The 27623-nt window shown below is 42.1% G+C and overlaps 2 protein-coding genes across 2 annotated transcripts in view; one reads left to right on the top strand and one right to left on the bottom strand.

Annotated features, from left to right (window-relative positions):
• HGD (homogentisate 1,2-dioxygenase) overlaps positions 1–7795 on the top strand; it is a 42644-nt gene extending 34849 nt beyond the window's left edge. Inside the window, exons 13-14 of the mRNA XM_005911431.2 lie at positions 4802–4983; positions 7462–7795. Coding sequence (XP_005911493.2) covers positions 4802–4983; positions 7462–7611 — 332 coding nt within the window. The 3' untranslated portion in view covers positions 7612–7795. The remainder of the gene's footprint in view (positions 1–4801; positions 4984–7461) is intronic.
• Positions 7796–21216: 13421 nt separating this feature from the next.
• Positions 21217–27410, bottom strand: NDUFB4 (NADH:ubiquinone oxidoreductase subunit B4). The gene is made up of 3 exons (XM_005911993.2): positions 27196–27410; positions 22854–23000; positions 21217–21362 (listed from the first exon to the last, which is right to left on the bottom strand). Exons 1-3 carry the CDS (start codon positions 27373–27375, stop codon positions 21300–21302), a joined length of 390 nt encoding a protein of 129 aa, XP_005912055.2. The 5' UTR covers positions 27376–27410; the 3' UTR covers positions 21217–21299.
• Positions 27411–27623: the final 213 nt, after the last annotated feature.

Here is a 27623-nt window from a genome sequence, read left to right as displayed (position 1 = left end):
AGTGTTAGTTGCTCAGTCATGTCTGACTCTTTGCAACCCTGTAGACTGTAACCAACCAGGCTTTTCTGTCCATGGAATTCTCCAGGCAAGAATACTGGAATGGGTAGCCATTCCGTTCTTCAGGGGATCTTCCTGACCCAGGGATTGAACCCAGGTCTCCTGCATTACAGGCAGATTCTTTACTGGCTGAGCCACCAGGGAAGTTAAAAATTATTGACCCTTTCTTTATGACTCTGTAATAAGTTCTTCAAAAATATTAACACATTTAATTCTCATAACTGTTGTGAGAGATAGGTATCATTATCCTTTTTTTTTTTTTTTAAAGAAGATGCAACTGAGCTGTGAAGGATCAAGGCCTCACAGCTAGTTAAGTGGTGGAGTCAGTGAAGTACAGGTGAAGTACTGGACATGAAGACAGTCCGATGCCAGAGCAGACAGTCATGGGCATTAATGGATGTCCCCAGCACAGTGCCCAGTGCATGATATGCATCCAATAAATATTTATTTAGCAAGTGAATGCATCACCAAGAATGAATAAAGTTAACTCATGGTGTACTTAATGAAGGTGGCATTTTTAATTGCGCAGTAGCTAGCTATAAATTCAACCTAAATGTCAATGCACAATTCTCCTTTCTGGAGATTGCACTTTTGTACACAGAGTTCTGGAAAGACTCTGAGGTGCATTTCAGCTGTAACATTCTTTAAAAAAAAAAAAAAATGCCCCTTTCTTTAGTTAACCTCAGCACTTTCTGTCTCTCTGAGGCTTTTCTCTATATGTGCCCAGGTGCCAGGGCTTTGACTAAAATGAGCATTGTAGGTGTTTGCAGAGGGTGGAGGACAAAGGCCTTCAGAATGGAAGAAGGTTACTTCATGGTCAAATGTCAGCATCGCCTTTTTCAGGTGACATCAGCTGAAAAGGATGCAATTGGTTTAACGCTTCAAAGACACCAGATACTTTGTGAATAGAGATATAACAAATTTTGTCCTTTCTGAGAAATATCACAGCCATCAAAGCCCATCACATGTCCTAACTGTTCTCCTCCTAGAAGTTAGTCCCCTAGAGGACCTGTTGTCAAGGTGAGAGGCTTGGTCTGGATTATAGTCTGACTCTCACATACTAATCCTTGGTACTTCCCTATTTCACATAGTTCTGTATGGAGGGGGCTGTATGTGCCAGAGGTACTGGTTTTCAAATTTTAACATATGTCAGTGTCACCTGGAGAGTTACAATATAGATTCCTTGGACCCACCCTCAGAATACCCAGTGTAGGGCCTGAGAATCTGTAGGTTGTTTTTTTTTTTTTTTCCTAATTGGAGTATAATTGCTTTCCCATGTTGTGTTAGTTTCTGCTGTACAATGAAGTGAATCAGCTAGATGTATCCATCTATCCTCTCCCTCTTGGACCTCCCTCCATGACAATTTGCATTTGTAACAAATTCCTGAGTGATGTTAATGCAGCTGTTCCAGGAACCACACTTTGAGAGCATTCAATTCAGTTCAGTTCAGTCGCTCAGTCGTGTCCGACTCTTTGCGACCCCATGAATCACAGCATGCCAGGCCTCCCTGTCCATCACCAACTCCCGGAGTTCACTCAGACTCACGTCCATCAAGTTGGTGATGCCATCCAGCCATCTCATCCTCTGTCGTCCCCTTCTCCTCCTGCCCCCAATCCCTCCCAGCATCAGAGTCTTTTCCAATGAGTCAACTCTTCGCATGAGGTGGCCAAAGTTTTGGAGTTTCAGCTTCAGCATCTGTCCTTCCAGTGAATATTCAGGACTGATCTCCTTTAGAATGGACTGGTTGGATCTCCTTGCAGTCCAAGAGACTCTCAAGAGTCTTCTCCAACACCACAGTTCAAAAGCATCAATTCTTCGGCTCTCAGCTTTCTTCACAGTCCAACTCTCACATCCATACATGACCACTGGAAAAACCATAGCCTTGACTAGACGGACCTTTGTTGGCAAAGTAATGTCTCTGCTTTTGAATATGCTATCTAGGTTGGTCATAACTTTCCTTCCAAGGAGTAAGCGTCTTTTAATTTCATGGCTGCAGTCACCATCTGCAGTGATTTTGGAGCCCCCAAAAATAAAGTCTGACACTTGAGAGTATAAGGGGATATAAAAATCACTTATTAGTAGAATGCTTTTTAAAAAAATTCTCACTATCACAGAGTTGAATTAGTTGGTGTTGAGGTGGAACCTCAGAATCTGCATTTTGAACTAGGGAGTCAGGGGTTCTGATGCCGGAGCTCTACAGACCACGCGCTGAGATATGCACGTGGCCTGGGGCTTGTCTTCCCCATCTAGGTTCCCTACTCTGCTACAGCACTCAACCCACTGAGTGACTTCAGTTTGTAATTCAGGCTTCCTGAAACAAGTGACCTCATGAAATACCTCTTATAACTTCTCTTTTATAAAGAACTCTGAAATAAATTTGGCTCGGGAGATACAGATCTCAGAAAGGCTTGATTGCCCTGAGTTAGTTGGAAAAGCCACAGAACCCTGAGTTAGAAATTATTTTTTACCAGAGACATTAAAAATAATGCTTTAGCAATAATCAAAATCTTTGCTACTTTGATGTGACTTTACAGAAGTGGAGAATGATTTCTGTAGAAATATTGCCTCTAGTCATCTTAATGCACCTTAGTCAACTGGATTCAGCATTAATCAAAAAGGCAAGGTCTACCTTCCCACTGTCCTTTGAAATATAGAAAATGATATAGAAATGTCATCACCAACTCACTGCTACCTAAATTCATATTCAGATCAAAGCTGAATTCAGTCTTGCTCTCTTCTTAAAATTAAGCCTTGAAGGTGACCCTGAGGACACATACTAGATGGAGGAGTACGCCAGAATATTTAAGTCATGAGCAGAACTGCTTTTAAAATGTAGACTATATGCTTACAGTTACTTTTCCCCCTCTATTTCTGCTTCATGGAGAAACAAATAGTGCCATAATCTGGGTCTTGCATTTTCTGCAGAGGCCTGCAGCAACATTTTGGGTTCTGGACAAAATGGGTATGACTGTTTGGGCAGCTCCACAAAGAAGAGATGGGGACAACAGAGGATGAGATGGTTGGATGGCATCACCGACTCGATGGACATGAGTTTGAGCAAGCTCCAGGAGTTGGTGATAGACAGGGAAGCCTGGCGTGCTGCAGTCCATGGGGTCGCAAAGAGTCGGACATGACTGAGCGACTGAACTGACTGACAAGTATTTTGGCACTTGGCTATATTCACACGTAGGAAAGAAGAGTGGAGTATTTATCATGTCAAATGTTTAGCTTTGCAAGGTTTGCCAGTGCCATCCATATCTCTCTACTCTGTCTATGATTTGCAGTGTCAGCACTCTCACAGGACTGACTATGATTATGAGGAACATTAAAGAGGCTGCTTCTTACTCATTTCTATCACAGTGCTTAGCACAGTGTCCATATATGCTGGTTAGATGGATAGGCAGATGAATAGGGAGGGGAATGGACAGATGGATGGATGGATGTATAGATGGGTAGATGTTTTCAAGGTGTTGTATTTCTTGAATTCTTGCTCTAAATAAAAAGCTTTGTTTAAACAAAAATGTGAGATAGAAAGAGTGGGAACATGGTGATTTTTGTCAAATTTTGTTGATTCCAGGAGGCACAACTAGGACCAAAATACTCAACTTACATGAAAGCAAATTTCCAATTGACTTGGGAGAACTTTCTAATACCCTGAGTCTTCAGTAATATGATAGGTTCCTTTGTTGAATAGAGCACTTCAATTCACAGGAGGCATACAGGTAATTTGTCAGGAAGGATATACAGGTTATTTCTGTATTGAGTAGAAGTAGGGAACCCCTTGGGCTTCCCTGGTGGCTCAGATGGTAAAGAATCTGGCTGCAATGCAGGAGACCTGAGTTTGATCCCTGGGTTGGGAAGATCCCCTGGAGAAGGGAATGGCTACTCACTCCAGTATTCTTGCCTGGAGAATTCCATGGACAGAGGAGCCTGGCAGGCTACAGTCCATGCGGTCACAAAGGGTTGAATATGAATGAGCGACTAACACTTTCACTTTTTTTTCAGGGATCCTTTGCAGTATTAAGATTTTCAGGTTCTATGAAGAGAATGTCAATGGAAAAAGAATTAATCTAAGGAAGCATTTTGGAAAATGCAAGAATAAGATGATGTTATATTCAGATACAGAAGATATTTGTTAGAATATATAATATTTATGGATTAGATGTATAGATAATAAGATTTTTTTCACACAAATTATTATTTGATAATGGACTCCAGGTCCAGGGTTCTTTCCTTATATCACATTTCCATCAACACATACACACACACACACACACCCAGCTTTAATTTTCTAATTTGTAACCAGAAATATGGTGATGCCCTGTACTACTGTGAGGCTATTTGGGAAGGAATTCAGATCTGGGAAAGTGGATAATTTTTATATGGGGCTTGTAAGCCTAGATGATGGAGTACATTCACTCTTTATCACGATTTGCATGTTAGTTATTATTAATATTCTTGTTTGGGCCCTACTTTTCTTTAGATCTAGCATAATTTCGTTCAGGCAGTGGAACCTAAGACCTCTGTTAATCTACATAGCCATGGAGTAGAGCTTTGCATACCAAGAATTCCACGCTAATGAATGTTTTGTGGTTGTTTTCCTGTCTATCTATGTTCTTTATTATTTCTATGAAATTTTATGATTCTCCTCTCTTCTTGACATTCTGTGGAAATAATGTTTGAGAAGTCTAGGTGTTTCGGGTCCTTGCCTTGGATAATAAAAATACTGTTTCAATCTTCCCAGGGAACTGCATGAGTGAATTCATGGGACTCATCAAAGGTCACTATGAGGCAAAGCAAGGTGGATTCCTGCCAGGGGGAGGCAGCCTGCACAGCCCAATGACTCCCCATGGGCCTGATGCCAACTGCTTTGAGAAGGCCAGCAAAGCCAAGCTGGCACCTGAGAGGATTGCTGATGGCACCATGGTAAGCAAGTTAGATATGAGGCTCTGCTGGCCTCTGGGATCCCCAACCTTGTTGTGAGGAATGGCTATTTTTTATTTCTCCAAAGTTACAGAGAAGTCTGGAGAGGAGAGTGTCTGTCTGTATGTTCCCACCTGTGTATGCACACACCCTTTTGTGTATACTAGATGCCTGGTGTGTTAGGGTAAAAAGAGCTTTGTACTTGGAGTCAGGTCTAGGTTTGAATTCTAGCTCTTGTTTCCTGTGTGACCTTGAGGAATTTACGTAACTTCCCTGTGATTCGTTTTCTCCATCTGTAGAAAAGGTAGGGCATCCAGTGCAGCTGGTGTGATTTAACCCTGCTGACTGCGCTACACTGTTCAGACAAAAGGGGGACATTATTAATACTGTGTCAGGAGTCTTCCCTTATCTGTATGCGGCCCTGTATATATATATTATATACATATATATATATGTTCTGTCTCCAAGTTATCTCCTGCTTTTTGAAGTCATCCTCCAGGACCACAGCAGCAGGGTTTGCAGGATGTCACTTATAGCTGGTTTCTCAAGCCCAGGAGGGTCAGGAAGCCTTTGCCTGACTATAGTCAGGGCTTGTGAGCAGCAGTTCTCTCATTTTCTTTTGCTCTCCTTTGTAAAGGGATGAAACTGATGGGATTTAAAAGCTATTTTGTATTCCTCCTGTGTCACGCTGTAAACATTGAAACTGAACACAGTTGCAGTTGGCTGCGGTACTTGATTTCATTTTATTTTTGCATTCTTGGAGATAGAGTTTATGAACCACAAGGAGTAATTTTATGCGACATCATATGCAAACTTGCTTTACATTTTTAAACCAATGCCTTCAATGTTACCTGACTTTAAAATCAATAGCACAGACTGGCCTGACTCCATGCCCAGCTTGCAAACTACCTAAGCAGAGAGCTTATCTGCCCCTCTACCCAATGCAATGCAGATTGCTTTCAGTCCCAACTCAGGGACCAGAGTCCATGAAGCTTATCTTCAGGGGCAGGGTGTGAGTCCCATCTGCCAGACCTCAGCTCCGTTTCCCCTTGCAAGGGCGTCTGCAGTTTCTGTAGAACGCTTTGATCTGTGCAAGAGCTCTATGAGATACATCATCTTAAGCTACTACCTCCGAAAGTTCCTGGGGGTACACAGGCTATCCCATAGTCACCACTTAGCAACCTTGATTGCCCAACCTGGCTTTGGATAATGTTATCAGGGAGCAGTGTTCTGCAACAGTGAAGCACAGGACAGGGCTGTTTTTATGAGGAACAAGACTTTGGGTCTCCCTCCCCATTTCCCATTATGTAATTTGGATCCAGGCTCATCCATATGCCTTATCCTTATACTACTTTGGAATAAATTAACTTCATAATATTGCCTTCATAGCTCAGCTGGGATGGGGCTTTGTTAGTCCAGTTAGACAGGAAGTCTCCTAAGAAGCCGTTAGCAAAGAGACAACAATAATTATGTCCATAATAATGATCTTTATATCTGAATAGTGCTTTATAACATGCCCAACACCTCACATCAAGCTTGTCATGTGAAGTCAAGCAGGGTCCATCATCTGTATCATTTTAGACAAAAAGAAGTTAATACATATTAGAATGTATGCCAGACATTAACAGGGGTTCTCTGAGTTGTGGCACAAAGAGAATTTTTATCTTCCTTTTGTCCATCTATATTTTTAGAATTTCCAACAATATGAGTACATAAGAATTACAGGTTTTTGTTTTTTTTTAAGCCATAATTGGTCAGAAAATCAGCAGTAGGTGAAGCTGGAATGTCAAGGATGCACAGGGCACTTGCATATTCTTTCTGTTGCAGACAAAACCTGCCTGAACATAGAAGGACACCCACCATTCAGAACCTTCTTGGACAGGGCTTTTAAAAGTGCGACAGCCATTCCCGCTCCCTTCTTCCTGCCTCCTCAGTCACTCTTTTCCTTCTTTTCCCTTCCCTAGCCTATTTTTTTTCAGAGTCCTACAAAAGAAAGGCTCAAATCCCAAATCTGCAACTTCTCATTACTACCACCTTAGACAGTCACTTCCCAGCTCTGAACCCCAGTTTCCTCATCTGTTAAATGGGAATTATGTTCTCCCTCACATGGACATAGCCACCGTAATGGCCCCTGAAAAGAATAATCCCAGGACTCTCCCACCTCTGCCCTTGGATCTAGCAAATTTAGCTCCATGGTGCTACAAGAACAATGTGATGCTTATGTGCCCAACTCCAGTTTAGTAAGAATAAAACTTGAGTGTCAGAGAAGCTGAGGGTTTCACACAAGCTATTACCCACTTGTAAATAGTAGGACCAGAGTCAGAACCCAAGGCTTGAGTATTTTCTCTTTACCATGCAAGCACATGTGATTTATTACTCAAAGAGTCTACCTACCCATATCTTCTCTCTTCACATCTAATAAAATGTGTTTTATTAGCCGCCTCACTTCCTCTTTCTTGTCTCCATCCGCATTCCCTACAGGCATTTATGTTTGAGTCTTCTCTAAATATCGCCGTCACCAAGTGGGGGCTGAAGACCTCTAACTGTCTGGATGAGAACTACTACAAATGCTGGGAACCTCTCAAGAGCCGCTTCACCCCCAATTCCAGGAACCCTGCAGAAACTAACTGATATCGGAGCATGATGCCATAGTTGAGAATGGATTTGTGTGATTTCCTTCAGAATCTCATGCCCTTTGGTGGTATTCGGGGAGGGGGTTGGTTAAAATGGGAACTCAGTTTCTCATAGTCAAGGAACTTAAACATTTTTGGAAATGTATTAAGTTCTGTCAGCTTAATTACTCAATAAATACTTGCTGGTGTTCTGTGAAATTGACAATTGATAATAATCAGGCATTGACGAGGCAGACCCGGGGTGATGGGGAATGGGAGTCCACGCATTGGACCAAGTGATTAGGTTCTCCTGGAGTGAGAGGACAGGCAAAAGAACAGAAAGGAATGGGAAGTGGTATTTGTCACTACTTTGTAGTTTGGACACATTTCCCTCACTTTGTTGCCATAGTAGCAGTTTTGATATCCTACCAAATTTTTATTTAACACTGCGAAATGAGAGTCAGCTATGTATCAGGGCCTAAGAACTAGGGTTGCCAGATAAAATAAGATATCCAGTTAAATGTGAATTTCAGATAAATCACGAATAATTTTTAGTATACATCCTGTGCATTACTTGGATATACCTATACTAAAAATTATTTGTAGTTTATCTGAAATTCGAGTTTAACTGATATGCCTCTTTTTTTTTTTGCCTCACTGCACAGCATGGGATCTCAGTTCCCTGACCAGGGATCGAACCCTTGCCTCCTGCACTAGAAAGACAGAGTCTTAACCACTGGACCCCTAAGGAAGTCCCACACCTGTGTTTTTATTTACTAAATTTGTCAATCCTATGAGGATATGGAGGTCAAGAGATAAGCATGGTCATTGCCTTTACAGAGATTATAGACAGGGAGACAAAATACACAAACAAAATAATTGCGAACTGAGAAACATGCAAAGAAGAAAACAAATAGGAACTGAGATGGGAATGACGGGTGGGATGGGGACATCTTTCTTTAGGTCTTTGATGAAGTGACATTTAGCCAGACCTAAAGGATAGGACACCTAGGGCTTCCCTGGTGGCTCAGACAGTAAAGAATCCACCTGCAATGTGGGATACCTGGGTTTGATCCCTGGGTCAGGAAGATCCCCTGGAGAAGGGAATGGCTACCCACTTCAGTATTCTTCCCTGGAGAATCCCATGTTGCAAAGAGTCGGACAGGACTTAGCAACTAAGCATGACATACAGGTGCTTTGGGAACTGGGAAAGGATAGGAAGGAGCAAGTCATAGGAAAAGTAGGGTTGCTCTGGGGTGGGGTGGGGAAAAGGAGCATTCCAAGAAGAAGCCTTGTGAATTTAAGGAACTAAAAGGAGAGTGAGTGTGGGGAGCCCAGGACCAGGCCATTGCAATAGTCCGGGCAAAAGACACCATTGTCCTGGACTAACGAAGTGGCGGCAGGGACCTAGTGGATAAATCCGTGAAAGCTTTGGACTAGACCTGAAAGAACTCGTTAGTGGACTGGATGTAAGGGGTGTGGGAAAGAGGAGTTGCAGATGGGGTGGGACTACTGTGGGTTTCTGGCAGTGGCATTTCTTGGTCTCAAATAGTGAGCTATCTTAGTAGCTGATGTGCCTTCCCAATGTTCCATACCATATTAAGACATCTTTATTAAAAATTAAACATTGTAAACTAGTAAGACAGTTAATATTTTTAAATAAAATTTTTTAAAATTTTTATTTATTTGCCCAGCATATGGGATCTTAGTTCTCTGGCCAGAGATTGAACCCATACCCCCTGCATTGGAAGTGTGAAGTCTTAACCACTGGACCACCAGGGAAGTCCCCAGATAAATTTCTAAATTGACCACTACAGCAGGTTGCCAGTGACTCACCTAGACCCCATCAATGATCACCATCTTGTGTTGGCCAGCTGCTTCCAGTTGCCAGCAACACACTCACAATATTGCCTGAGGCCCAAAGCAGAACAAAAGTTCTGAGGAGTGAATGGCCCTGGACACAGTCCTCAACCACCAGAGTGGAAATTAGTGGATAAATTCGCTAGTTCTCTTGTTCCATACCTCTGAGGCTTGTGTTCAGCTGGGGTTCCTGGCAACTTTCAGAATGATTAAGCTTCACTGCCCAAAGTGGCAACTTCTGAAAACATATCCATTAGTAGCTTCCTTCCCTCTTATCTACCCACTCCCCTGTAGTGCTTGCTGGAATCTTCTCTCAAATAACCCCAAACCAGACAACCACTAAATGTTCCCAAATTCCAGCATTTATATAATGAGCTCACTCTAGCAGTGGCTCAGCAATAAATAAAGTGAAAGTGAAAGTGAGGTCGCTCAGTTGTATCCGACTCTTTGCGACCCCATGGACTGTAGCCTACCATGCTCCTCCGGCCATGGGATTTTCCAGGCAAGAGTACTGGAGTAGGTTGCCATTTCCTTCTCCAGGGGATCAAACCTGGGTCTTCCTCATTGCAAGAAGACGCTTTACCATCTGAGCCACCAGGGAAGTCCTCAGGAGTAAATAATCCGCCTGCAATGCAGGAGATGAAGGAGACTTGGATTAGATCCCTGAATTGGGAAGATCCCCTGGAGAAGGAAATGGCAACCCATTCAGTGTTCTTGCCTGAAGAATTCCACCGACAGAGGAGCCTGGCAGGATACAGTCATGGGATCACAAGTCAGACACGACTTAGCAACCCAACAACAACCCTCCTCTTATACACAAACCTAGAATCTCACTGATTTTGGTTCACTCTGTTATCAGTGTGCTGGCAAAACCTTCCTAGAGCAAAAGAAACATTCTGGGTTTACATCCATTTAGCATCCAAGCCCGTGTACTTTATCTCCCTGTTGCTGGCAGCAACTTGTCAGCAGGAGACAATATTTCACCCAGGCCAGGCTGTTCACGCTAATTAAAAAAAAGATATAGCTTCCTTCTGTTGTGCTTCAGATCAGCTAGAAAGATCTGTATCATTTCCTTAATTCTCTACTCTTAAAGATACGTTTCTCTATTATTCTCCCAAGAAATAAGCCATCTGTTTGCTTAGAAATTTAAAACTCTTTTTAAAAAGAAAAAAAAAAAGGCACCCTGATTAGGTTTCCTCCAATGACTGGAGTTTTCTGCTAGGTATCCTTGACATCTTTATATATTTTCCTGTTAGAATGCCACAGAAGTCTCCCCGCCCCCCCGCTTTTTTTTTTCTTTTTGGGAGACTTCTCACAGCCCAGGCTATTGGCAGTGGCTCTAGACAATGGTTCACAATAAGGGTGATTTTGTATCCCTCACCCAAGACATCTGTCAAAGCCTAGAGACATTTTTTGTTGTCACAACAGGGGAGGGTGTTATTGGCATCTGTTAGGTAAAGGTTAGAGAAGTTGGCAAACCTTCTACAATGCACAGGACAGAGAATTATCTGGTACTGAATGTCAGTAGTGTCAAGGATGAAAAGCCTTCCGGTGGTTTTCATCTTTGCCTGTACACTGGAGCTCCTGGTAGCTTCAGAGACTCCAGGTGCCCAGGGTGTATCTCAGATCAATTAAATTAGAAATGCTGGAGGTGGAATCCAAATGAGAATTTTCTTGAAATCCCTCAGGTAATTCCAATGCGCTGGCAAGGCAGAGGGCCACTGTTCTATTAATAAAAACTACCTTAAAATCAGTATCCAAAACATTCTGTTTGCAATCTTTGAATTCTGGTCCAAATCTGGGCCTCTTGGGTCTACAGAAAGGAGGTGAGAAAAGCTCCCAATGCTTCAGTAAACATACATTGAAATGGGATAGGATTGGGTGTGTAACGAGCAACTACCCAGGAGGAGAAGCCACTATCAGGCAGTGGTGGCAAGGGCCACCGCCTGCCTCCAGAAAGCACACCCTTTGTTGACCAGATAGGGCACAGAGAGAGATGGAGGAGGAGAGGGAAGGTAGGAAACCTAAGGCCTAGATGTAAACTGTAAGTTAAAAATTAATGTGCAGTTTCTGTGTTGTAATTTTCTAGAGTGATGCAAGAGTTATCACTTCTGAGTTGGAAGGAAGTTCTGCCCTTCCAGAAAGATATTTTACTGCTAAAATGGAAAAAAAGAAAAAGGCTTGAGAGCTGACATTTAAATTTCTTTGTTACATTTAGTAAACAGCTAGGCTTCAATTTGATAGAATCAACTTTATATAACTGTGTGACAATCTGAAGTATATCTAAAATTTATCCTTTTGTGAGTCAGTGTGGTACCTAATTAAGAGGGCAGATGCTGAAACCAGACTGCCTGGATTCAAATCCAGGCACAACCACTTGTTAGCTATGTGATCCTGAATGAGTTATTAACCTTTCTGAGCTTCTGTTTCCTCAGCTGTAAAATGTGGATAAAGATAATACTTACTTCATGAGGAATTCTGACTCTGGAATCCAGATGGTACTTCTGGCTGAATGAGCAAGTGACTTAACCTGTGCCTCACTTTCCTCCTCTGAAACAAGGAAATGATTTCTGTCACAAGAATTTGGTGGGGGTTTAAATGAGACCATGGGCTTCCCTGGGGGCTCAGTAGTAAAGAATCTGCCTGCCAATGCAGGAGTTGAGAGTTCTATCCCTGGGTCAGTAAGATCCCCTGGAGAAGGAAATGGCAACCCACTCCAGAAATCTTGCCTGGGAAATACCATGTATAGAGAAGCCTGGTGGGCTACAGTCCATGGGGTCTCAGAAGAACTGGACACGACTCTGACTAAAACAACACAAAATGAGACCGTGCGTTGAAAGCACTCACACTGCTTTTGGCCTCTAGTGAACACGGGCAGATCTAGATATTATTGTTGTTATTGTTGCTATTGTGATTCAGTGAATACTTATTAGTTTCTGCCTCAGAGAGGCTATTGTGGGGCCTACTATAGGATATACTGGAAAGAGTAAGCCAAGGTCCTTGTCCGTAAATAACTAGCTTTTAGCTGAGGAGGAAGGCATGCACTCTTCTAATGCAATAAGTAACAGAAGCCCAAAGTGCAGAAAATTTAGAAGTACATATTGCCTTTTTCCATAATCTTTTAGGTCTGAAGAAAACCATATTGAGTTTCAATTTAAGATCTCAACAGTGCATATTAATAGCTCAATTAAAGTGAAAGCTAAGACAGAATCTAAAGTGTCTTTGATATAAGTAGTTCGCCTATGACTAACTATAGAGCTTTTCCTGGAGGAGTCTTGCCTAACCATGTGGGCCTTTGGACTGTAATTAGCCTACTCTAGGTTTTTTTAAAATCTAAAATTATATCAGAAGCTTTGACACAACCCACTATAGCACTATAACAGTGATACCTCACAAAATAACCAAGTGTGTGCAATTCTAAATTCTATATAGTCGCTGGAAGAGAAATTTAGCAAATGGGGCAGTTTTGCTCATTCATGAGCATTTAGTGTCCTTATTTTGGATTTTATAAATAAAATTAAAATCTGAACAATTATATTTTATAATAAATAAAAGGACATGGTATCAATTAAGAGTGCATTCAATTGTAAATGAAAATCTAACATTAGTTTAACAACTAAGACTTTATCTCATAAAAGAAGTCTGGGGTTGGCAGGTCAGGACAAGGACAATCATAACACGAAGTTAGCTGGGAGCCAAGTTCATTCTGGTTTTCTGCTCTGCTATTCCTGAATATTTCATTTCATCCCCAAAGAAAGGCAATGCCAAAGAATGTTCAAACTATAGCACAATTGCACTCATCTTACACGCTAGCAAAGTAATGTTCAAAATTCTCCAAGCCAGGCTTCAACAGTATGTGAACCGTGAAGTTCCAGATGTTCAAGCTGGATTTAGAAAAGGCAGATGAACCAGAGATCAAATTGCCAACATCCACCAGATCATCGAGAAGGCAAGAGAGTTCCAGAAAAAACATCTACTTCTGTTTTATTGACTATGTTAAGACTTTGACTGTGTGGATCACAACAAACTGTGGAAAACTCTTAAAGAGATGGGATTACCAGACCACCTTACCTGCCTCCCGAGATATCTGTATGCAGGTCAAGAAGCAACAGTTAGAACTGGACATGGAAAAACAGGCTGGTTCCAAATCGAACAGTGGTGCTGGAGAAGACTCCTGAGAGTCCCTTGGACTGCAAGGAGATCAAACCAGTCAATCCTAAAGGAAATAAGTCCTGCATATTTATTGGAAGGACTGATGCTGAAGCTCGAATACTTTGGCCACCTGATGCAAAGAACTGGGTCATTGGAAAAGACCCTGATGCTGGGAAAGATTGAAGGCAGGAAGAGAAGGAAACAACAGAGGATGAGATGGTTGGAAGGCATCACCAACTCAATGGACATGAGGCAACAAGCTCCAGGAGCTGGTGATGGAGAGGGACGCCTGGTGTGCTGCAGTCCATGGGGTCACACAGAGTCGGACACAACTGAGAGATTGAACTGAACTAAACTGAACTGATTCTTGGATATGTCTTATCTTCACCTCACTTCCATGTTCTAGGTCAGAGGAAGGGAGGAAAGCAAAAGGGTAAAGGAACAGAAGGATTTCTCTTTGGGAAATGTCTTTTATTGAGGAAAGAAAGCCCTCCCTAGTAGATTTCTCTTAGGTTCAGAACTGGGTTACACATCTACCTTAGACCAATCCAGGTTCATTCCCTGGAGTGGGATCATGCCCACTTTCTCTGAGAACCAGCCTCGTAAATAAACCAGGGTTCTATTAGAAGAAAAGGAAGGAGAGTGAGTGTTGACGAGTAAGAGCTGATGCCTGCCATGGATACCTTTTTATGGGAATTCAGCAAGAATAACATGAGAGGTATTGGTTTTGAATCAGATACTTTCATGTTCAAGCTCCAAGAAGAGATAAATCTTCTAATACTTGCTTTACACAGAAAATGCTCCAAATATCTGCCTGATTTCTCTCCAAATACATCCTTATTAAAGGTACAGAGATTTCCCAATACCCTCTACCTTCAGTTATGCATAGCCCACCCCATTATCAACATTCTCCACCAGAGTGGTATGGTTGTTATAACTGATGAACCTACATTGACACACCATCACCAAAAGCCCATAGTTTACTTTAGGGTTTACTCTTGGCATTGTACAGTCTGTGGGTTTGAACAACGCATAATGACATATATCCATCTTTATAGTGTCCTACAGAGTAGTTTCACTGCCTTAAATGCTTTGCCTATTCTTCCTTCCCTTAGTTGCTTCCAGATTATGACCATTACGAATTAAGCGTCTATAAACATCCATATGCAGGTTTCTGAGTAGGCCTAAGTTTTCAACTCTTTGTGCTAATGACAAGGAGTATGGTTGCTGGATCACATGGTAAAAGTATGTTTAATTTTGTAGGAAACTAACAAACTGATGAACTGCGGAAGTGACTCTATCATTTCGCATTCCCATCAGTAATGAACAACAGTTTTTTAAGCAGGGTTCTTGAAGAATTGGACAAGTTGTTGTTCCTATCCAAACCTTTCCTATAGAGTTAGGCTGTGAGACTAGCAGATCTTTAACAGTCCTTCCAGCTCTAACATTCTACCTGTTTATGTACTAGAAACCCTAAGAAAGTGCACATGAAGGTCCCTGCTCTTGAAGGCACCATCTATTAATCCCTCCAGGTTGGACTGGGTGTCCTTGCTCAGTATTGGGCTTCTCATAACATCTATCTTTATCCCTTTCAAACAATGGTTAAAAATTGCCCTCTGAAGTCAGGTTGCCCAGATTTCAGTTCTATCTTAGTCCTTATTAGCTAAAGGACTTGAGTAGATTGTTTAACCTCTCAAAATCTCATGATGATGAGATTTAAGGCATTGTTTTAGTAATTATTTTTAAGGTATGTTGGGAGATATGTAAAGCCCTTACTTTATCTTAGTGCCTGGAACACAAGTAAAAGTTTAATATTGGCTGCTATAATTGTTCTCCATGGTGAGTTCCTCCAAGAAGAAGCTGTATCTTTATACTAGTATCCTCAGTGCTTAGTAAATGACTGCGGCTCAGTAAGTATTGATATATGATCAATGCAGAGGGGACTTGATGGTGAGTGTCCTACTAGAATTTAACAGGACACAGGCTCCTCCATCCATACCTCCAGGAAACCAACCATCTCTAGAACCTGAAGACCAACAGCAGCTCCTTCTCCTTGTGTTCTGGCATTTGTCTCTCCTCCTAAAGTCCCTGATGGGACCAAGCTGCTTCTGGACCACCCCTGCGGAGCATGATTTTGGAGCAGAAGCTGCCCATACAGCTTCTAGACATGGCACTGAGGTTACTGAAACATTCCATCTCCATCTACCTTCATCCAAGCTACTCTGTATAAAATACCACTCTTTGATACTGTCTCCAAGGCAATGGCACCCCACTCCAATAGTCTTGCCTGGAAAATCCCATGGATGGAGGAGCCTGGTGGGCTACAGTCCATGGGGTCGCTAAGAGTCGGACACGACTGAGCGACTTCACTTTCACTTTTCACTTTCATGCATTGGAAAAGGAAATGGCAACCCACTCCAGTGTTCTTGCCTGGAGAATCCCAGGGACAGGGGAGCCTGGTGAGCTGCCATCTATGGGGTCGCACAGAGTCGGACACGACTGAAGTGACTTAGTAGCAGCAGCAGCCACCTCACATAAAGAATAAAACCCTCTTTAGAAAACTTTGATTCATGTGAAACATATAAGTAGAAAAAAGTGTTTAACGGTGCAAATGTAGTTTCATAAGAAGTCCCATCTCCCACCTTTTCCTCCTACCCACAATTGTCTATCAGATTGCAGTCCTTGAGTCCCTCCTGTGTTGATTTCTGGAGCAGCCTTAGCCAAGTTGCCTCTTCCCCTACCCCTAAGATTTTTCCAGAGCCTAATTATTAAATAAGAGGAATGATTTAAATGTGATTGGTGGTAAAGAAATTGACCTTACAATGAGAAGGTGATAACTCCTTGTGATTTTAGGAGAAATAGATTTGAACTCTTGTGCAAGTTTGCTCAAGAAATCTCATGTTGCACCAGCCATCTGTCTCCAGGGGTATCCAGAGATCAAACGTCAGACTTTCAGCTTGACTTTAATCTCATAAATCCTGAAACCTGGCCATAAGATCGCTGAGTCTTCTAGGGATGATGGTGTCCAGGTGAATGAAACTGCTCGGTGTCCCTCCAGGCCACAGTGGGTATCAGCAGAAGGGGTCATCTCTAGCTCAGCTAGAGAAATGGCAGTAAACAAGGCAGCCAAAGAGGGAATTGTTGGCTCTATTACAATCCTAGTGATGGGGACAAATGGGTCCTATATCAGAAACATCATAAAACCCTATTTGTCCACACAAAGGTAGAAAGTGACAATGAAAGCTTTGGAAATTCAGAATCATTGAATGTATTTGTAGGATTATATTTTTACTAATTTTAAAAATGCTGTTCATATTTTTAAATCACATTTGATTAAGACAGATTCTTTTTTAGTTTTTAATTTTACAATATTGTGATGGTTTCTGCCATACATCAGCAAGAATCAGCCATAGGTATCCATATGTCCCCTCCCTCTTAAACCTTCTTCCCACCTCCCTCTCCATTCCACCCCTCTAAGTCATCACAGGGCACCAGCTTTGGGTTCCCTGTGTTGTACAGCAAATTTCCACTGGCTATCTATTTTGCATATTATATAAAGTGAAGTAAATCAGAAAGACAGATTCTTGTTCAGAACTCTAATCTCTTCAAATACCCCATTAATGATCCTGAAGTATGTAGAGATAATCAATACCCTGTATTTTCCCCAAAGTTATGAGAAGACTGTGTGCCAGGAATGAGAAAGAAGAAAAATAAATCAGAGGCTGAACCCAATGGGATTTTGATCAGAGCACAGATAATCTTTTTCTTTAGGAAGGATGCATAATAAAGGGTAAAAAAAAACATAGTACTTAAACAAACCAGGCTGATAGAGAAGCAATATTGTTCCAGAGAGAAGAAGGGATGTCATACAAGGATACGGAGTTATTAAGAAAACTGGCTCCTCACGCATGACCATAAAGGGGAACTAATAGAGATAGTATATTTGGAATCTCATAAAGCTTTCGACAGGTTCACATCTAAGTGAGTCATCCTGGGATTGGGAATGGGCTGCTTTATTCTGCACTGAGAACCATCTCAAACATTGAAAACAATTTCTGGCCTAAAGTCTTATAACAGCCTGGTACTGGTCATCCTCCAGCCTCTGTTACCCCAAGATGAGTTCCTCCAGGATCCAGAATGATCTTTCAGGAGTGCAAATTCAATAAGCTTACTCCTGCTTAACACCTTCAAAGGCTTCCACTGCTTTAGAACTGCTTTAGAGCTGAACTTGCTACATGTTTGCTTTTTCAGTCTCCCTTGCAGCTAGAACTCACCCATATAACCTAAGCTCAGCCACTCCCATGCCCTGGATTCAGGAGCAAGTGATGGGAAAACACAGTGGCCTTGAGGAACTCTTTCCAGTGGCTGTATTTGTAACACACTTGAGTTCTTGGGCTGAGGCAGCTTACCAGGGCAGGCATCTATGCCCAGTGCCCAGGGCTAGTGGCATCAGTCACATACATGGCAGCACTGAATGCTCACATAAGGTGACAGCTGCTGAGTGTGATTTGGGGCAGTTTATGATAAGAACACATTGTTGAGTAATTCTCAATGTTAAACAATTGTTTAAAAAATTCTGCCTATGTCTTTCTGGATACTGCCTTCTTATTCATTATTGGTGCTAGGTCTTCCTTGCTGTGCATGCAGGCTTTAGGTGTGGTGATCGGGGGCTACTCTTCATTGCAGTGCATTGCAGTGGCTTCTCTTGTGGCAGAATACAGGCTCTAGACACAAAGGCTCAGTGACTGTGGCATGTGAGTTTAGTTGCTCCGCAGCACGTGGAAATCTTCCTGGACCAGGGATTGAACCTGTATCCCCCACATTGGCAGGCAGATTCTTATCCACTGTACCACCAGGGAAGTCCTACTGTAAATGTTTTTCCTGTAACTAAGGTGTATTAGAATAACTCTCAGAGGAAAAAAAGACTGGTGTAATTGAGGATTAATATCTTCACCTGTCTAAATCTTAAATCACTAAGAAGACATTTTACAGAAAAATTTGGCAGTGGATCTGAGCAAGCAAACAACAAAATAAACATAAATGGACAAAAATATATGAAGTTATATTATACTGCAATATTATGGGCTTCTCTGGTGACTCAGATGGTAAAAGACTGCCTGGAACATGGGAGACCCAGGTTTGATCACATCAGGAAGACCCCCTAGAGAAGGAAATGGCAATACACTCCAGTATTCTTGCCTGGAGAATTCCATGGACAGAGATATGAAGTTATACTTAATAAATGAAATGCAAATTAAAACATTTTCATTATTAGGCTTAAAACATTGTTTTAAACTCAGAGTTTAATAGTTGTAATAATAGTTAACACTCACCAAGACCTGAATGTGTGCCACTGTTCTAAATATTTTATAATAATTCATACAGTGAGTTTAATAAAAATGTTTTACTAGTTAATCCATTTTAAAGATAAGGAAACAGAATTTAAATATATTCCAGGTCACTTAACCAGTAAGTGGCAGAGCAGGGATATAAAACTAAGGAGGTCAGGGGTGCGACTGAAAGTTCCAACAGCCAGCCTCCATCCTTAGGTGTGGTTCAAAAGTCACCTTATTAACATAAGACACCTTTTTCTGTTATCTCACTTAGGAAAACCTAAGGGTTTTAGGAGTTCTGTGCCAGAAACAAAGACTGAATATATACTTATTATAAATCATAGAACTAATGTTAACAGGATTTCACTTTAATTTGAAGTCATTACTAACTCCTGGCCATCTGGAGTTTCTCGTACTTCGGAAGCAGTAGATAAAAGAAAAAAAAATGGCTATTTATACTGGCAGCACTAAATGACCTTGATTACAAGGAACTAGGGTTGCCGTTACACAATGGGGGCAGAAAGGGATACCCCTGGCTCCCAAGGGATTCACTGGCTCATCTTCATGCTTCCATGCTCTGTGAGAAGTGTAAATAGGCAGCTGCTGCATCAAAGGCCTGATGATGCTAGAGTAACTAAGGTTCTGGCCTTTGGAATGAAAATCCTGGTGACTCGGGCAAGCAACCTAGATCTGCTAAAGTGATGGCCAAGAGAAGGGAAATCTCGAGAGCGTGATCAGCTAGGGCCTCAGTCTCAACTGTGGACAGCAGCTTGCTCCACTAGCCCTCCTGACACTTAGGTCAGGTGGTACCTAACCACCTCTCTGAATGACAGATTCAGTCTGTGCACAGAGCCAAGCTGTTCAAAGAGTGGATGAGGAAATCCTATGCCTCTTGTGCCTGCTTCAATTCTGCTTGGCCCATCTTTTTACTCCAATTGCTGCTGCAGCTCTCAGCTGCCTGCAGGTGTGACTTCACCTCAGCTGCACAGCATGTCACCTGCCTTCTGCCCTAACCTTCCTTCATCCTCCATGAGATGCCTATAAGAATCCAGTCAGCCCGTCTGAGGCTTGCTCACACCTGGCAGTACAAGAGAATTAACTGCATGAGACATCTCTGGACCAAGAGGGAGAGGAATGAGTGGTATATATTCACTTTTTCATGTCTGAAGAAAAGTTCTGTGTCCATTCCACAGTGCTCCTCAGGAAGCCCCTATAGGAATTAAGCCCGTTACCCTCAGGCCAAGAGCACACAGTTGATGGGTTTTCCTTCAATCCGTTTCACTCTTAGCAGTCTGCCCCTTGTTCTTTCAGATAATTTCCTAACGTAAAAAATCTGTACAAGCTTTCCTCTTGGGCTCTGCATTATGGGGGTATTCCAGGTTCATATAAGGATCAAGTGAAAGAACAGTTGTAAATATGCTTTGAAAGCTAAAACCAATATACTCATGTAAACCAGCCCCATAGAGCATGCTGTTCCACCTACAACATTTGATTTTACTTTGTTCTCATAGATGTAATTGTCTTCCACTGTTTCAAGACTGAACTACAAAGCACGGGGCAACCTTTACTGAGCAATACTCTGTTGCTTCATTTTCATCTTATGAGGTAGTAGGCATTACTATCTCCATGCCATGGATGAGGATGTGGAGGCCTGGTATTCCAACTGCTAAGCTCAAGCTAAGATTCTAGCCCAGATCTGACTTCCAAAGACCATGCTCTGTATCATTTTACTTCTGTTCTTCAGCATGTCCTCCACCCTCCTTGTGTTCTCCCTAACAGTGGTCCCCAATGTAGCCATACCCAACACACCTCACCCTTTTGTGCTCCTGTTTTGCTCTGTCAGCCCCTGTGATCTTCAGAGCTGAGATCAAATGCCATCTTCCTAGACAGAACTGCTTCTTCATCAGCTTGCCTATATCACTTTCCTGAATCACTATTTTTTTTTTTTAAACCACAAGGCTGTAACTATTCTGCTGCATTTATGACTGGGGCTGGAGCCAGACAAGAGCTTAGGTCTTAAATAGTACTAGATACATAATAAGCACTCATATAATAACTGTTGAATAAACACTTGTCAGAGTGTGTACTCCTAAAGCACAGGGCCTAAGTTTGTCCTACTGACTGCTATATTTTCAGCACGTAGCACAATGCCTGGCTTATAGCAGACACTCATTTGCTAAATGACTGAATGAATGAACATGAATCTGTTTCTTCATTAAACTGTGAATTCTTACAAAGTGGGATTCTATAATGTTCAGCAAATGTTTGCTGAATCCCAGTAATATTAAGAAAGAAAAAACTATTTATTTAATGATTAATTGATTTATTTAAACAATAGGACATACAGACATCATTGTCAGACTTAATATGAGATGTTAAATGTTCGATCCAATTTTCCTTCCTGGATAAGTTTTTCTTTCCTATCCTGTACAAACAGAAAAAAAAAAAAAGTACATTAAAAACAATGCATTCTGGCACAATTCATGGTATAACTCTGAAAAACAAGAAGAAACACTCCCAACCTAATTCCAATCTCTCATTGTCTAAAGTATGTCTGCACAGTATGACTGAGGAAGCAATAATCTGAAGAAATAAAGGGATAGTAAGAAAACACTCCTATTGAAAAATATCTATATTACCCCACCAAATAGCATACACTGAAAGCAAAAGGCATATACCTTCTGGTAAGTGTGGCCTACCTTTCTGTTAAGCAATAAATTATCAGATAATGAAAATATATACACTCTAACAGGACAGTGGATTGACTGGTTTAAGGCAGAGCTATTAACACATTGGTGGTAAGTGTGGCCTACCTTTCTGTTAAGCAATAAATTATCAGATAATGAAAATATATACACTCTAACAGGAGAGTGGATTGACAGGTTTAAGGCAGAACTATTAACACATTGGTGGGCTCCAGTGTAGATGGCAACATGAGGCCTGCGGGCTCGGGTTGGGGATCTAGTATCACACTGGTCTAGTGTCAAAGACAAGCTTGGCTTTCTATGCAGTCACATACCCAGGCCTCTGATGGCAGTGATCCCCACCATAGGCTGCTTCTGCTACTCTACTGTTGGAATATCAATGTCTTAACATTAACTCGCACAATGTGACCAATGTAACTGAAATTCATGCAGAGCAGACAGGGAACATACAAAGTGATACATGTGTTCTGCTAATATGTAACCCAATAAATATCTCTTTAAAAACAACACCTAAAGGTTAATCAGAATGGAAAATCTTAACTTCTGAACATCTAATGAGAAAAAAGCAATTAACTTTTTAAGTTATTTCTGTATCCTCTTGCTTAATATACACAGGTGGTGCAGTGGTAAAGAATCCGCCTACCAATGCCCAGAGACACAAGAGACATAGGTTCATTCCCTGGGTCAGGAAGAGCCCCTGGAGAAGGAACTAGCAACCCACTCCAGTATTCCTGCCTGGAAATTTCCATGAACAGAGGAGCTTGTGGGCTACAGTCCATGGAGTTGCAAAGAGTTGGACACAACTGAGTGCACACGCACAAACACACACACACAACTTCCTTACCTCATGTAGAATACACCAGGAAAACTCTTCCATGAGCTAAGTTCAAGTCTTACATATTTAAAGGGACCAATTCATTATTTTAAATTCTAGAGCAGCCACTAATATTAAATTTGAAAGACCAAGAAACAACTATGCTTTTTAAGAGGGAATATTTCTACATGAGTTGAAAGGATAGAGCAATAAAACTAAACATGTAAATGAAACTTCCGGTTTTTAATTCAGCTGGAAAGGGATAAAGGTAGGAGAGGATAAAGGAAAGGTAAGGAAGAGGAGTAGAAAGCCAAGAAGGGAATTATCGAGTGAGAGACAGCTGCAGCACAGCAGGAACCTATCACACAGTCACCAAACACAAAGTTCAAGTACTTACTCTGTCAGTTTTGAAAACATAATACCAGAAGACGAGGGGCCCAATTCCAAACAGAGCCCCTAAGAGGGAGGTCTTGGTATTGGGTCTGAAATTGGGATAGATATTTGCTGATCTTGCGTAGGTCCAACGAACCAAGGCAGGATCTTCCTAAAATGAATGAAAACAAAAGATACAGGGAATGAAGTTCCACATTGAGAAGCAATCTCATCAGGACTTTTGTTCTGGAGCATAGGAGACACCCTTTCTTCTCTCCTACAGTTAAGGGTATATCCCAAATATTCCTACATAGCTTCAGAGAAGATCATACATTTTCTAGCAGTTGTTGACTAATTTCCTGATGATCCTGTTCAGAATTTAAAACACTCATATTATCCTTCAGCTTTCTATTGATTTAAGAATCCTAATCATTCCAAGCAGTCAGAGAAGGCATTTTTTTTTTTAATCCTTTTTTTTCCTATTTTTTTCTGGATTGTTTTTGGCTTCACTGCCTTTCTGGAAGTATGACCAACAGAACCACACAGTATTTCCAATGAAGACAAACAGATTTCATATGCTCTATCACACTGTCAACTTTGTTTCCAGGACCCTTTCTAATGCTACACCCATGCCAGTCTCTCCAGGCTACAAATAAACTGTAGGAAGGATGAAGACTGAGGTAGGCTAACTCTGAACTTAAAAGTTTTTTGAGCTGCCTTGGCTGGTATTTTTAAGAGCAAAATTATTACATTTCACACTATTAAAATAGTTGTTGGAAAGGATAAAGCTGTTAAAGGAAAATAATCAGATCGCCTCGGTTAAAAAAAAGTAGTTGTGATGTGAGGGCTTAGTTAACTGGCAGCATGTGGGTTCTCAGTTTCCCAACCAGGGATCAAACCGAGGTGCCCTGCGTTGGAAGGTGGATTCTTTACCACTGTACCACAAGGGAAATCTCCCACGGTAACATTTTAAATGAAACTGTTTGCAGAGATAGTAAAGAAGGTTCTTTACTGAAGATACTGGTTCAATACTGGTTCAATGGGACGTGTGAGCTCTATACCTGAAAGGACAAAACATCTGTCTATTCTTATATGTATCCCTTCCAGGGCACACACCAGCTTGGCTTTTCTCCTAACTCTCTGGCTATTCTCTTAGTCTCTTTCACTACCTTTCTACTTCTTTCTCCAATCTCTTAAGGGTGGACCTCAGACCCGTGGGTCTTTCCTATCTACATTCACTCCCTTGATAATCTCTAGTCACATGGCTTTAAATATCCACCTGTAGGCAATTCAGTTCAGTTGCTCAGTCGTGTCTGACTCTTTGCGACCCCATGGACTGCAGCACGCCAGGCTTCCCTGTCCTATAGGCAGATGACTCCCCAAAAGTATGACTCCAGCCCTAGACCTCTAGCCTAAACAGGAGACATAATATCACACTCCCTGCTCAAGGTTGACATGTTGTTTAACCGGCAAAAGAAAAGTAACAGAAAGTGAAGTCGCTCAGTCATGTCCGACTCTTTGCGACCCCACGGACTGTAGCCTACCACACTCCTCTGTCCATGGGATTTTCCAGGCAAGAGTACTGGAGTGTGGTGCCATTTCCTTCTCCAGGGGATCTTCCCGACCCAGGGATCGAACCCGGGCGTCCCACATTGTAGGCAGATGCTTTACCATCTGCACCACCAGGGAAGTTTAACTGGCAAATGTAATGCCAAATGGGATGTATCCCAAACCGATCTCCCAACATGCATTCCACCTCCATCCCTGATCCTTTCACACTCTTCTCTATCCTGGCAAACTGTAACTTCATTCTTCACTTCAGTCAAAAACCTGAGAGTTATCCTTGAGCCCTCTCCTTCTCTAACACCACATATCCAATCTACCAGCTAACCTGGATGGCTCTACTTTCAATACATAAGCAGAAGAGATCATGTCTTACCAACTTCACTGCCACCACCCTTGCAGCCACCATCAATTAAGAAATTAGAATACTGAGGTCCTAGTCTCCCTGCTCCTATTTTTGCTCTCCCATAGTCTCTTCAACTAAGCAGCCAGAGAGGTTGTTAAAATATAAGTTCTGATTATGGGACATCCGACTCAGAAAAGTCCTTTCAGTGACCTATGAGACCTGGTGTGATCTAGTTCCAGGCACCTTTCCCATCTCATCTCTTCCTACTCTGCCCTCACCTTTCTCTATGTTAATCACAACAGTCTCTTCAGTATTTGGGAGATTAATGAGGGACACTCCTGTCGCAGGACCCTTGTACTTGCTGTCCCGTCTACTAGAATGCTACCTTCCCAGAGAGCTGAGTGGCTAGCTCCCTCATCTCAGTTTTCTGAAATCTTCAATGTCACCTTCTAAGCGAGGCCTTTCCTGAGCCTTTCTAAAATTATAGCTGCTCTCTGTCCCTTCTACATACACACACCCCTAATCCCCTCTTCCTTGTTTTATTTTTCTTCTCATCATTTACCACTACCTAACACGCTAAACAATTTAATTTTTTAACTTATTACTTGTCTTCCCTCTGGAAACAAAGCTTTATGAGGACAGGAGTCTCTGCCTGTTTGTTCTCCACTGTCACTACAGTATCTGTAAGAGGGCCTGGCATGTAACAGACTCTAAGCAATGACTTATTCACTAAATAAATCATTCTTAAAAGATTAGGCAAAGAACTTCCATGTACTGCTCAATATATAACAGTCAGGCATTCATTTATCTAGGGGCTTCACAGATGGCACAGTGGTAAAGAATCTGCCTGCGAAGGTAGGAGACACAAGAGACGCGGGTTCGATCCCCAAGTTGAGAAGATTCCCTAGAGTAAAAAAGGGCAACCAACTCCAATATTTTTGCCTGGAGAATTCCATGGACAGAGGAGCTTCGCAGGGGGGGCTAGAGTCCACAGGGTCGCAGAGTGGGATATGACTGAGCACGCATGCATTTACTTAACAACCAACGAGGCAAAACTACAACTGCTCTGGGTCACAGAACTGGAAAAGTAAAAATCTGCAATTTAAATCTCAACTCTGTCTGACTCAAAGACTGTCTCTTTGAGAAAGACTTTGCGAAAGACTGACTCTTTTTTTAAAAACTACATCTGACTATCTAGCATACCGAACCCAAGCACGTGAGTATGTACATAATGAATGTCTCTCTCCGCACCTTCTTCCAAGTGAAGGAGGTTCTGGCTGGAGACAATATAGCCAAACATAAGAAGATGCTTTGGGTTACATAGACTACAGTTCAAATTCTGCTCTATCACTTGCTAGTTGATATCACTCTATGACATACTTGTCCTTCCCATCTGTAAAATGGGGACAGTAATAGAGCACAACTCTTTGAATAGCTGTGGTATCTGAATATCATTCAGGAAGAGTTTCAATAGTGCCTGGCGCACTGTAAATTCCCTTCAATCCTCTTAACTTCCTAAAATTCCTACAGAATACCAATTAATTGTTGGGAAAAGTCTTTTTTTTTTAATATCATATCTGACATATTTAAATAGCTCTTGTACAAAAATTATCTAAAAGCATGCTTCTTAAATAATACTTTTCAGTTTACTGGGCATGTATTACGTGCCAAGAGTGTTATACAGACTATGTCATTTAACGTCACAAGGATCTATAAAGAATGTACTAACATTTCCATAAATGAAAATTAGAAAACTAAGTTTCAGAAGGGTCAGGATATATATATATATATATATACACACATATGTACAGAGTCACGTAGTTTGCCAGTACTTAGAGCCTTGGCGTTTGACTCCAAAGCGCAGAGCTTCAGTAAGTTGTAGCCTGTTTGGGTCTTTAAAAGAAACAAACTGAAAAATCACTATATTCCCATCAGGAGAGAGCAGTATTGCCTCAACTGTGAACTGAAAAGTGGAAAACAGCTTTAAAAAAAAGAAAAAAAAACACCCCTCTCCTCCCGACATTTTCTGAACACTCATCACAAGCCAGGCACTGTGCCGGCCGGTCACTTGCCTTATTTCGTTTAATCCTCCTAAGAGCCTCATAAGATAGGAAGTACCATATTATCCCCATTTTTCTGACAGGAAAACCGAGGCTAAGCAGCAGAGTTCAACAACTTTTTCAAGATCACTCAGGCGGGAAGTGATCAACCCGAGACTCAAACCCAGCCAGGTGTGAATCCAGAACCCGTCCTCTTTACCACCAAACATTCTGCCCAAGGTCAAAGGACTAATGAACCGGTCTGCTCTCTGGGCCTGGAAGAGGACCTATGTCTAAAATATTGTTCGGCAATGGTGACCAACCCGCTGCCTGGTCCCCCTGCAGGTCTGGGCTGAGCGGTCAGACCGGACCGTCCTGACTCTGGCCCCTCGATTCCCACCCACTGGCCCCTCACTCACGATAACCCCTCGGCGACTAGGGTCGTAGTACTGAAGCTGGTATTCCCGTTTAAGCCGGGATCTTATGGCCAACCGCTCGGCTTGTGCTTTCCGGGTTTCAGAAGATATGTCGTATTCAGCTGGGTCGAGGGTAGTAGGTAGGCTGGCCAAGCGCGATGCCTCGTACTTGGGGAACGACATCTTGACGACCCGGCGCAAAACCGCGCTTGCGCGACTCCAAGGCCCGCCCTCTTCAGTCTGACCTTCGTCCCGAGGAAGTGCGCCTGCGCGATAGCCCGAGGTTGAAGATGGAGTTAAAGGAGTTCAGCTAGCTTCTTTCCTCTACCTTGCTTCCTCACTGTCCCGCCCCTCTAGTGGCGATTTGCGCTTGCGCAAGGTACTTTCCTCGCCTTCCCCACCCCTATTTCCCTCCCCTTAGTTCAGTACAG

Source organism: Bos mutus, chromosome 1, assembly GCF_027580195.1.
Source record: "Bos mutus isolate GX-2022 chromosome 1, NWIPB_WYAK_1.1, whole genome shotgun sequence".
Taxonomy (NCBI): Eukaryota; Metazoa; Chordata; class Mammalia; order Artiodactyla; family Bovidae; genus Bos; species Bos mutus.
Note: the sequence above shows the minus strand (reverse complement) of the source record. Positions and strands in the feature narration are given on the sequence as shown.

What these genes read in the sequence shown, in the direction of transcription:
- NDUFB4 (XM_005911993.2), bottom strand. Translation starts at nt 27,375, where the DNA reads ATGTCGTTCCCCAAGTACGAGGCATCGCGCTTGGCCAGCCTACCTACT. An exon ending in CTAGTCGCCGAGGGGTTATC is followed by an intron (nt 23,001 to 27,195) that starts GTGAGTGAGGGG and finishes CATTCATTTTAG; the next exon opens with GAAGATCCTGCCTTGGTTCG. An exon ending in ATGTTTTCAAAACTGACAGA is followed by an intron (nt 21,363 to 22,853) that starts GTAAGTACTTGA and finishes CTGTTTGTACAG; the next exon opens with GATAGGAAAGAAAAACTTAT.